Source organism: Protopterus annectens, chromosome 2.part2 (assembly GCF_019279795.1).
Source record: "Protopterus annectens isolate FY-2018-M chromosome 2.part2, PAN1.0, whole genome shotgun sequence".
Lineage (NCBI taxonomy): Eukaryota > Metazoa > Chordata > Ceratodontiformes > Protopteridae > Protopterus > Protopterus annectens.
In genome coordinates, this window is record NC_056730.1 from 1,356,587 (window position 1) to 1,369,477 (window position 12,891).

Consider the following 12,891-nt stretch of genomic DNA (forward strand, 5'->3'; position numbering starts at 1 on the left):
AGAAATTCAATAAAGTAAGGTATTAGAAGGGGTTAAGCAAGTTAAGTTATTTAGTGCTTTAAAGTTAGATATAAAAAGGCAATGAAGGATGTTAGGAGAAACTGTGTCCCAGAAGATGAGCAGGGACAAAGCCAGGAGGCAGTGAGGAAATATTTTATTAATGGTTTGAAAAGATGAAGGTATGAGATAGGATCTGATTGATATTCTATTCCAAGTTCTAGCTAGATTACTGGAATACAAACTGACCACAGCAGTCCTGAGTGGATTGTAAATGGTAAGCAGCTGTTTATAATTTGACCAAAGAGGAAGGTTTGGTAGATAGAAATGGAGTATGGGGAGAGTTGCTGGGCAGACAAATGGGATATGGAAGATTCTGAAGATTAAAATGAGCTGGGTATAAGATAGGTGGTGAGTAGACTGAGCCAGTTAAGTGCTTTTAGTGCTTAACATTGGTGTGTCTGGTAAGGAGTTTTGCAAACAAATCTGGCAACCTCTTTGCAGCATTGTTCAAGTTTGACATAAATGTAGGCTTGTAAATTGGTCATGATAGGGGCTTGGTATAGGACAGAGGGTAAAAGGAAAGTGGTAGTTAGAGATACCCTGGCAGAGTCTGTAAGGAACTTCTTTATTCTGTGAGGGGTACATAGTTTTTAATGAGTCTTCTTAATGTTGTCATGGATATGTAAATCAAATGTAAGATTGTCATTGACTGTCGTGTCCAGTAGTTTTGTATGTGAGGTAACTTCGATCATGGTATTATTTAAGGAAGAAATTTTTAAATTGTTTTTTTTTTTTTTTTCGTGGAAATGGGACTTTGGAAAAATAGGAAGGAATATGGTCTTTAGGACCTAGTAGCAGGCAATCATCCTGTGACCTGACTTTTAATAGAGTTAAAGACTGGTATTCATAGTCTGGGGCTTCACATTTTCATAGTGATAATCTGCAAACAGCGGCACTACGTGGATATACAAATCCTCAACTTGCTGGATGAATATGTAAATGTGAAGGCTTTTTTTATAAGCATGCCTCCCTGTCACAAAATTGTAATATGCTTATGGCATAAGCAATAAGGGGGAAGCCTATACAGCTAAGTGGAGGTACACGTTTGTGTATCCATAGTATTCATAGAGCTGAATCCATAATGAGTTAATTTGCATAACAAACATGTAAATGGGCCTGAATGTATGCAAGTAAGCACCACTTTTAGAGAAGAATATGGAAATGCGAGGGGAAGGGAAAAGGTTTCATTTGGTGTCAGGGATGCACTTGTGCATACATGGGCAGACTACTGAAGGGGTCATCTGGGGAAATGCTTCATTTGATATGAGGGATGAGGTTCTGGATACATGGGCAGACAACTGAAGGATTTGTTGGGGGAAATGTTTTATTTTGATGTCAAGAATGTGCTTGTGCATAAATGTGCAAACCACTAACGGTATTGGTGGGGGAAGTGTTTCATGTTTTCATGTTTGGGCATATTTGGACATATTGCCAAAGGGATCAGAGTAGGAAGTGATTCACTTTGGTACTTGTACGTACCTGGACTTATTGCTTTAAGAATCTGTGGGGAAAAGTTTCATTTTGGTGCTTGTGCATACTTGAATATGCTGATGAAGAGATCGCTGGGGAAGTAATATTCATTTTGGTGCTTGCCATACTTGAATGTACTACTGAAGGGATCAGTGGGGAAATGTTTAATTTTGATGCTTATGCATACTTGGAGAAAACATGGAAGGGATGACTGAGGGCAACTTTGTGGACTGCAACTCAGGTGTGAGAGACTAAGCACCACACTTAAGAGATGTGTGCACCACATGGATACTGGACAGTGAATTGCAAGAACACCTCATTAGCATATGATGCTTTACAAAATTAATAAAATAAAATTCAGATTAAAACCAATACCATGTACTGAAACATAAACTAGTAAGCACTTTTGCTACAAAGTGAGACTTCATCAGACTGATTTACAATAATCCACGTCCTCATTTAAATATAAAAACTTAAATCACATGTTAATTTACCCTAACTAATGCCTAACCTTCTTCCTTTTAAGGTAAACTATAAACTCTTCCTTATTATTCAATGCTAGGGAACAGCATGGATTTAACCTCATTTATCAAGTATATTTCTAGCCACCCCAGCTCATCATCAGCATTTAACATATTATCATACTCTTGCAAATTATGCAAAACAATAAACATAAAATCCACCTTACATTTTCCTTGCATATAATGCTTTGCAATGACATTTTCTTCATCTTTGATTTGTATACATACTTATGTTCATAAATTTGCTTATACAATTCTCAAGTTGTTCTTCTTATGTAAAATGACATGCAAATTTTACAAAACACTAAATATACAACAAATTTTGTTTTGCATGTATAACATCTTCTGACTTTTATACAACATCCATTAATTAAAACTTCATTAGACTCAGTATACAAATATTCACATATATTACAATTATAACATTTAGTCATTCCTGGTTTGTCACATTTAATCCTAGGCTCTTTTAATCTGGCTTGAAAGTAATTCTTAAAACTCTTTCCTCTTTTTTTGCACCAATAAGGGGCTGTCACCTACCACATATTTAATTTCAGGGCTGCTAGTTAATATTCTCCACTTGCTTCTTACAATATGTTTTATAGCCTTCACATCTATACTATTGTTAAATCAACATGAATGTATTATAATCACCACTTTTAGGTTGTCTGCCCCCTTCTTTCCCATTATATTCGTCTTAAATGCTGACCTCATTTTGGAACATAAGAACAACGTGTAAGTGAACTGATGAGTTAGGAACACTGGAACATCAGAATAATACTGGGTAAGTAATTATGAGGATCATTAAATTCCCAGTCATATACACCATTAAAAAAACACTCTTAAAAGTTCTTGCCACACTTTTCAAGTACAGGATAGTGTTTATCTTACAATTTAAGAAGGGCATGATACCCCAGTATAAATTTGTGTCTACCCACTCAGTCATCAAAACTAGCCTTAAAGGTAGCTACATTAATGCTTAGTTCACCCATAGTCGTAACTTATTCCATAGACTGGGAATACATTGAGTTATTAACCTCACACTCCAGCAAGTCATGTTTATCTGTTGGTGTTCCAGGTCCCTGGTGTGAGTATATTTAGAGATACTAGTCTTGAGAAAAAATGCAAAATGAAATAGGACTAAGTCTTTCTTGGTTTTAAAGTAAGACAAGGGTTATCTTAAAGGATCTGGTAGGCATCTGAGTCTAAGGAAAGTCATGTTTGGAAGTGAAATTTTTAGAATAGAAAAGGAGCAAGTTACATCGAAATAAATGTAATTTGTGGAGACAATACATGCAGAATAATGTTCAGGTGGAGAAGGGAAATTTAAGGGAAAGCAATTTATGCAATGTTGGAGTAAATGACAGCTGCCTTAAAGAAAGAAAGCATATATACAATGTTTAATGCATGAAAAAACTTTATTATGCTTTGTTTTCTTTTTTATTATTGTATGCATGCCTTTGTCTTAAGTGATAATTTAAGAAAGCAGTTAAAACAGGAGAGTCATGCTAATCTATTGGAATAGTGAAGGGTTTAAGGACTTTAATTCTCTTTGTTAAAAATCTTTAGAGCCTTTCTAGATGAGTGATATGCTTGAATCTATTCTAAACAAAATTCTTGCTTGGCTGCATAAACTATAAATTACAAAAAATATATAAGTATAGGAGAAAAGGGATACATTTCTCTGTACAAGAATAATGTCTTCTTATGAGATACTTTACTTGATGGAGTGCATACTCACCATCAAGTGTAATTTTATCTTTCAGTTGCCCAGCCCATACTTGGCACAGATAACTTCATGTTCACAAATCTTCTCAAAGCTTACTTGTTTACAAACTGGCTATGCTCCTGCTCATCACCAGGATGAGCCCTTAGTTTTATTTTACTCTAGTCCTAATCTCATCCTCTATTTCTCTCCTAACTCTTATTTTTTTGCTCATTAACTTTCTTACTTTTTTGTTCTTCTCCTCTCAATGCAATATGTACTGTTAGCTATTCTGCAGCCTCTTGTCTATTTATTTTCCCCTTCCTCTTGTCTGTCTCTTTCTTCCTCAGCCCCCTATCTATTTTTTTTTAATTCCTTCTTCTTCTTTCCATATTTCCGCATTTTTATACCATCTAAATTTAATATGTTTTTGCTGCTGATAATGTACCTATTCATATTTGCTACTGACTATGTAAAAATCTTGTTTATACATTCTTGTTTTTGTTACCACTGTTTTTTTTTGTAAAAATGTAATATTGGAGCTTTTCTCCCTGGGGCTCCACTGAAAACAGGCCTTTTTTGGCTCAGTCGGACACTCCTGGTAAACAAATGTAAAATAAATAAATAATAAATAAGTAATAGGCTTGCCTGCACATTCTAATTTCCATCTGATCTGCCTAAGGGAAATGTATTTTTTTAAACACAAAACTTTATTAACTCCTTATAAACCAGACATTGAAACGGTTATAAAATACTGTACATAAAAGCGTTATCATCCATGATTGAGAAATACTTCTTGTTTCAAAGGTGAATAACTACATTATCAGGAAAACTTGAATAATTATAAAGCTTAAATCAGAACAGTCTTAAATCATCTTCCATAAGTATAGGAGAATACAGCAAAACTCATTAAAAATGGTAACAATCTGTTTATTTCTTAGCATTTTGCAAAGTTTATGACTGTAGAAATGCAACTCTTTACTAATGTCACTGGATATTGTCTTCTAGTGCTGAAAAAATATGGCTGGAGCCATACAAACTCAGACTTCATAAGATAAGTGTTAGTTAATATCCAAAATGTCTTATCTGTTACAGGGTGAGTAGATTTCTTGGCAGTGTAAGCCACAACCTCATGTACTTTGTAGCTGTTGAGCTTGTGATCATGGCCAAAGTAGAGGGAGATATTCAGCTTCTTTTTCACCGTTTGTCCAGCAAAGTCCCATGCCTTGTCCCATGTTTTTTGCTGCATGGGCATGAGATGCCAGAGGTGCATCTTTTCTTTAAATTAGTAAAAAATAGCACATGAAGTTGAAACTATAGGGATGACATGCTTGGAAATTTTAAGCCAATCATCCACTGTGATCTGACTGTTAAAATTAATCACCCAAAAACTGTGGGGCTATAATTATCCAATGCTTTGTATAACAGTGAAAGAAAATAGGGGTTGGCAGATAATCAAGTTGAGTTTTGTATTACTACTGGCTCAGGCAAGAATCCTGTTGTGTTCACTCCACAGCCTAAGTTGGACAATTGCAGGTTTTGCCACCATGGTAACACATTTCAGGTGCATTTCTGTCTACATTACAGCAAAGAGAACAGTGTTTGTCTAGTTGTTGGAAAGAGATCAAGCCAGAAAATAATATGATGCCCTTAAAACATATATGTCAAAAGATAGGTTTATGGTCAATCTTAACCTTGTTACTGGCCTAGTTTCATTCTCATATACTCATACTTCCCTTAATGAGGTCATTTTAACTAGGAGTTTGATTTATCTACTTTATAAATACCCAGCTCCCAGATTTTCCTCCTTTCAACAGGGGGGGGGGGTAGTGGTATGCTACCACTGTGTCAGTTGTAATTGCTCCACAACCTAGATAGTTGATGGCGTAAGGTAGCTTGTTTAAAAATAGAGACATCTGCAGCGTGGGCATATCTATGGAAATCTGGGAAGCCTAATCCTCCATATTACAAAGGCATGCATTTAAAGCATTTCTCCCCAGGCCTCTGCTGACAATTGGCTTTGTTCCAAGTCGGACTTTCCTGGTAAACAAATGTTATATAAATATAATAAATATATTTGGTCAAAACCCACAAATGTTTCTGTGTTAACTTGGGCTGTGTACCATCCCAGACACAATCCAGAAAGATGTTTTGTGACTTATGCGTCAAGGTATGGGTGGGTAAGGAAGGGATGCATCTACCCACAAACAAAAAGTAAGCATAAGGCACATATGGATTGCAGCAATTTTGTCCAGTAGAGGAAGCGTGAGCTTTTTCCAAATTCCTATTTTACCCATATTCTGATGTATAATATTCCATAAATTTCTAGTTGCAGGTTCTAAATTATTCCTTGTAATAATGATCCCTAGATACTGATGTATCAGGGTACAGTCTACATTTATGTAGTTACAACGTCTTGTGTTTCAGTTAAAAAGAGTACTTGGTAGAAATAAGACTGATTTATTCCAGATAACTGAAAAGCATGAAGCTCTTGCAAAGTCTTAAACACCTGTAATATTTCAGGCAACTTAATATTGGATTAGCTATCCAAAGGAAGCAGTCATCTTCAAACCATGAATCGAGTAATAGTTCATTTTTATAAATTTGCATTCCCAAGTGTGAGCACTACTGCCTGAAATAATAACCAGAGGGCTTCTTCAACAACAGGAACTGAGTTGGAGAGAGGGGACAGCCTCGTCAAGTGCCTGTAAACAGAAGAAATGCTTTGAACAGAAGTTATTTGACACTAATTGTGCATAGGATTTGTTATACAGTAATTGACAGCATCTTAAAATACCTCTATGCAGATCAAAGCATTATATGACTTTCTACATAAATGCACAATGCATTGTGTCAAAGGCCTTATTAAATTCTACAAACAATGCTGCCAATCATTCTATTTCCCCATCTGCTGCATGGAGAAAAATAGTTGTACTAATGCAGTAATTCCCTGTCTCTCTTGAACAAAGCCCTGCTGCGTGCAGCTTACTGCATCTGGCATTTATCTTCCTACCCTGTTTACAAGCATCTTGGTGAGGATATTAGTCTTATCATAGTAAGAAATATCAGTGTATAACTTTGTGTAAGAGTAGGATTTTTCTTCCTTCTTTGGGGAAGGTACCAGTATTCCCTGCTCTCACTGATGCCTTTACAGAAGCTGCCCTGAAATAATTTGAGTAGTATTGGTGCTAGTTCTCTATTTATTGATGAGTATATCTCACCAGGAAAGTCAACTGGAGTGGATACTTTCCATGGTTTGAGTTTCAGTACTGTTTGTTTGTTTTCTTCTAAGGTTAAGGTTTGATTTAAGGACTCTAATGTTTCTGAGGTTAGTACTGGCCATCTTATCTTTGGTGCAAAAGTTTCCCATATACTTTACTGGCATTGTGGAATGCTTTGCTATAATTCTTTATTAAAGGTTGCTATGGTGGTGTGAATATCCAGAGCTGAGAATCTCTCTACCCTTTAACTATCCCATAGGGCTGGGATGGAAGACTTTCCTCTCACTGAACCTTACTTCTAATAGTTTAGGTGTTAAGCTGTTTTCCTGAGTATAATGGCTTAAAATGCTCCCAACTGTATTGATGTATTGAGTATGCAATAGCCTTTACCTCTTCCTTCACTTTACTGATTTTATCAATAATGTCTGGCCTTTATACTGCCTCTGTAAGTATTGTTTATTAAAAGTAACCAACTATATTTTATAGACCAATGTGGTTGCCTATAATTCAGTTTGTTCCTTCTGTCCAATGTATTATAAGTAATTTAACAGATTTAGCTTAAAAATTACCCAATATTCCAATTGTTTCCACACAGTGTTTGCCAATCTTTCAAGTGCTGGGATATTGAGTAGGATGTAAAGGGTCTTGTTTGTATGTATTCAAGAATTAGTTGATCCAATGTCCTCTTCACATATACTATGATCTGAGAAAACTTTAGATAGAATTTCTGCAGATCTTAAATTATCTAAAAGGTGATGACTCATTAAAAAAGTCAAACCTGATAACTAGGGCACATATTTTGTTGCATAGTATGTAACCTGCTGAGTCCCACCATGCATTACCCTCCATATGTCTAACAAACAGAAATGCCTTCATCCACGCTGAAAAGCATCTACTATGACAATGAAGTCTAGGCCTAGTAGCTAGCAATTTATCTATATTAAAGTCCAAGACTACATTAAAATCTCCCCCTATTACAATAGAGAGAAAATGACCTCCTAACTCAACTAACTCTGTCTGAAATGCAAAAATAGAGGAAGATCTTCCTTACTAGGTAGCTAACTTCTAAGGGGATCCAGTATCTGTCTGCCTGGAACGACATGGTTGACAGACCAAGATGCTTTGCCAGAGATGGCCTGCACCTGTCACACCTGGGATTCAGGATACTGGCTATATAGTGCCTGTTTTAGGCAAGGTTCAAATAACAAATTCACCACTGTAACAGGAAACGGCAGCAAATACTGAGGGTAATGCTACTCAATGCTAGAAGTTTAAATCTCAAAATGCACTCCCTCGAGGCACTCCTTAAAATGGAGAACATCAGTATCTGTGCAGTGACTGAGACCTGGTTCAAGGCTCCAGAGAGCACCTCTGCATTACCAGGCTAAAACTCATACCACACTCTTTGGCCATCTAACCTGGACTGGAACACCAAAGGTGGAGGTGTGTCCATATTCATGAAGGATATCCACACCTCCAGGCTAGTTGCTCAGCATACTGCATCCGAGGTTATCCAAGTGCAACTAACTCTGGGCAAAACTGCAATCCAAATTGTAGCTTGCTACAGATCCCCCACCATGTCCCAGGATTCCCACCCCTCTTTTCCTGATATACTGGAAAATATTAGAGTTCAACCAAACACCCTAATAATGGGTGCTTTCATCTACCTCACCATTAAATAGGAAAACTTACTCAGGTACCAACTACTTCACTCAACACTTTCTGGAGTTCATAAATTCCACTGCCCTGGATCAGCTTATCCACATCCCCACCAGGGGTAACAATATCCTAGACCTAGTCATTACCAACATTAGTGACTGGTATTCCACACCTGAAGTCAGCTCCTCATTGGTCAGTTCTGACCATAAGCTAATCATCCCAGATATCCACATCCCACCCCCACTCCCATTAATGAAACCAATGTAAAAAATTTCTCCAAAGCTAACTTCATGCTTCTTAAGACAGAAGTGACGAACTTCATGACACCCATGCAGATGGACAACACATTTAAACTCCTGAATCCTACACAAATGCATTCTATAAGCACTTACATGAGTGCATGGATCCCAAACAGAACCAAGATGCTATCCTCCAAAAAAAGGAAGCCAATCTGGTGGTCCCCTGCCATAAACAAACTCTACAACAGAAGGAAGAAACTGTTGTAAAAGAGAGTAAAATCCCATGAGTAGAGGAGCTCCCTGGTCAGCTTCAGTAAGAAGCTGAAATCCCTTATAAGATCCTGCAAAGCTAGCTGTGAAAATAAAAATCACCAGTGATTCTAGGGACAATGACAAAGCATTCTATAGCTATGTCAAGAATCTCAATAGTAACACCCAGATTTGCTCTGAGTTACAGCACAATGGCATGAAAACTACAGAATCAACTGATATCATCAACATCATGGTAGATAGGTTCAGTGCTAACTTTATCCCCCTCTCACACCTTAAAGGGCCCATATCTATACAGGAAGAATGCAAAGTCCCTGTAATCACAACTATGCAGGCACTTTCTTAAGCCAAAAACACAGCATCCATGGGACTGAACAACATTCCAGGCTGTGTTTTAAACAAACTTCAGAATAAACTGGCTCCCCACCTAAGCACCATGTTCAATCATAGCCTCACGTCAAGCTTTGTGCCCAGTGAATTGCGCACAGCAACAGTTATCCCACTCCACAAAGGGGGAGCCACCACTGATCACGGGAACTATTGCCCTATCAGCCTGACGAGCCTGGTCTGTAAGGCCATGGAACGTATCATCATGGAACTTATAAACAAAGACATTGGTAACCTCCAAACTCTGGACCCCACCCAGTTTGGGTTTGTGAAAGGCAAATCATGCTTTATGAACTTGATCGACTTCTTTGAGGCAGTCACCAAAGTCGTAGACAAGGGTAAGGTGGTTCACACAGCCTATCTTGACCTCAACAAGGCTTCTGACACCATTCCCCATTCTGGGATTATAGATAAACTCACTAAACTTGGTATAAATCCCTACGGCACAAGATGGGTTGCCAACTGGCTCACTGACAGAACCCACACTGTAAAAGTTTCAGACTTCAAATCTGACTTCAAACCAGTGACAAGTGGAGTTCCACAGGGTTCAGTCCTGGCACCTCTCCTGTTTGGTATCTACTTCTCTGAAGTACAGGCTAACACAGACGGCTTTAGCTAATGAAGTTCACAAATGACTGCAAACTAAGAGCCATAGTGGAGTCCCCAAATGATGTGTACATCCTAAAGAAGGGCCTCACTGAGACAGATGCCTGGTGTCAGAGCCATGGCCTCAAGCTCAACATCAGAAAGTGAATTGTCATCCCCTTTGGTAAAAACTCTGTAGCCATGAACTACCACATAGGCAGCAGTCTACTTAACACCAAATGTGTGATAAGAGACCTTGGGACCCAGGTGGACAGTAGTCTCTCATTTGATAATCACAACACCACAGTAATCAGGAAATCCTTCTACACGGCACACCTCATCACAAAAGGGTCCTCATCCAGGAAAAAAGAGGTCATTGTTCCCCTCTACTCGACACTCATTAGACCCATTATAGAGTACAACGTTCCTTTTGTAATGTACCTCACAAGACATCTGAAGCAGCTGGAAAGGCCACAGAAGTACCTCCCAAAGAGGATTACAGGCCTCAAACAGATGCCCTACACTGACCATCACAAAAAACTCCAGCTTTACTCCGTAGCATATCGCCTACTCTGAGGTGATCTCTGCCTAACATATAAAGCTATGTCAAACCAAATGGACATGCTACACCTAAAGAAATTCCAATCTCTCCAAGCTACTAAACTTTGTCACCACAATAAACAGGACATGCTGGAGGGATAGATTCCTGTCCCAAAGACTTGCCATACTCTGGAACAAGCTACCCATCTATGTCAAGCAAAGTTCCTTATTAGCACTTCAAGAAAAATCTTGATGAGTGGATGGGAAATAGGAAATACACCCCAGGAATCACTTCTGTGGCTCTGCTGGACAGGAGACAGGAAAATAACTTTCTTGGGTGGTGTAAGCCAGGGAAGCTTGTTGGCTAAGCCTACTTATGAACCTATGAACCTATAACTAGCTACCTGTTTTATCTGCTTCTACATTCATTTTATGCCAGCCTAGCATTCTACTAACTAAAGCGAATATTCCTTTGAAAGATTTGCTGCTATTTTAATCCACATATCATCCCTTCCATCTATCCAGTCTTGGTGGAGCTCCAGTCTTGTTTAATTTGCATTTCTGTAAGCATATTATATTCTCCTGACTTGTATTTAATTTCCCCCCAAATACAAGTAAATTTCATTGGTTAGTTTAAATCTCTAACATTTTATGAGTTAAAGTCCAGCAGAAATCTCTTTATACTCTGAAAATATATCTGTTATATTTCTCTTAGCTAAGATTGGGAACAAAAATCAAAAACTTAAAACAGAGAAACCATAAGCTGGAGCATATGCATACACTCTCCAAAAATAACTAAAATCCTGTAGCCCTGGATTAACACCTAACTTAGCCCAATGTTGTTGACACAATAGTAACTGAAAAGGGGTTAAATAATCTGCCTTCCTGATTATGAAATGAATACCTAAAACAAAATTAGTTAAATAGGGAAACTAAGTAATGTAAAAACATAAAAAGAGCTTGACCAAAAAAGTAATAACTATGCTAAATTGATTAACTTTAATTGAGCATTTACATCCTGAGTGGTACAGAACTTTATCAGAACTAAAGTAGATAACCATACACATAATTTAATTAATTTATAACACTTTCTATGATATTTAAGTACACCAGTCTTATCTAACATGTTAAGACTTTTCAAATAAAGCAATTTGTATGTTTTTTTAAAAAGCTTTTTCTAATATATGTACATATTTAAATCTAGATTCAGTTTTCGATTTGTCTGGTGTGTATTGCTTTTAATATATTTTCAAGAAAATCTCACACTTATAGCTAGTTTATATGTAACTTAATAGGTTAGACTTGACCGGTTGATGGAAATGCTATAATTTATTTAAAGTGTATGTATATTATTCTTCAGTTCTGACAAAATCCTGCGTCAATCAGGATGAAAGCACGCAACTAAAATTAATAAATGTAGCATAATCATTACTTTTCTGTCTATACTGTTTTTTACATGTTCACATCCAGGCTATGATTGCTAACTTTATTTGGCTTACACGTGGTATAGCTTGACAGCAAGGGCTATATGTCGGCATTTACAAACGAAGTAATGGCATTGTATCTACAGTCATAATATGCTAGTAATCATGATGACCAAACAAAAAATGCATTTTCACTCACCATTATTTTTTTCTTTGTTGTTTTCATTATAATCATCATCAGAAACTGAAGCCTCAATTTTCTGTGCAGCCTGTATACAGCTGATATTGGCAGCATCCTTCCAGACTTTCCCACATCTTTTTCTGTTCAAGTTTGGGCATCTGCATTCATTTTGTAGCTCACGCCATGCTGACAGACATTGTAATCCCGTGTCTTGAAGACTGCAGTGTTCTTCTGTTGCATTACACTGTTGTTTGAAATTCTTATACAGAACAAAACAATAATGCTGATCCTTACATTTTTGCTTTGTTACAAAACAGTCAGTTTCTATATCAGAGAATGCTGCATTTCCTTTTAGTCTGTTTTCTTTCATGTAACTCTGCCGACCTCTTGAAAATGTTGAATGCCTACTATCTGTAAAACATAATTGTGTGCCCTTTTTATTAAAAGTGTAAATGTCCATAAAATGTGTAAAATCACATGTACATATGCATGCAAGAGCACACACACACACGCACGCACGCACACACACGCACACACACACACACACACACGCACACACGCACACACACACACACACACACACACACACACACACACACACACACACACACACACACACACATATTTTCCTT

At 37.4% G+C, this 12,891-nt stretch overlaps 1 protein-coding gene across 1 annotated transcript in view; it reads right to left on the minus strand.

The window, feature by feature from the left end:
* Positions 1–12,629, minus strand: part of GFRAL (GDNF family receptor alpha like) — a 176,928-nt gene extending 164,299 nt beyond the window's left edge. Inside the window, exon 1 of the mRNA XM_044064523.1 lies at positions 12,278–12,629. Coding sequence (XP_043920458.1) covers positions 12,278–12,629 — 352 coding nt within the window. The remainder of the gene's footprint in view (positions 1–12,277) is intronic.
* Between the last annotated feature and the right edge of the window lie 262 nt (positions 12,630–12,891).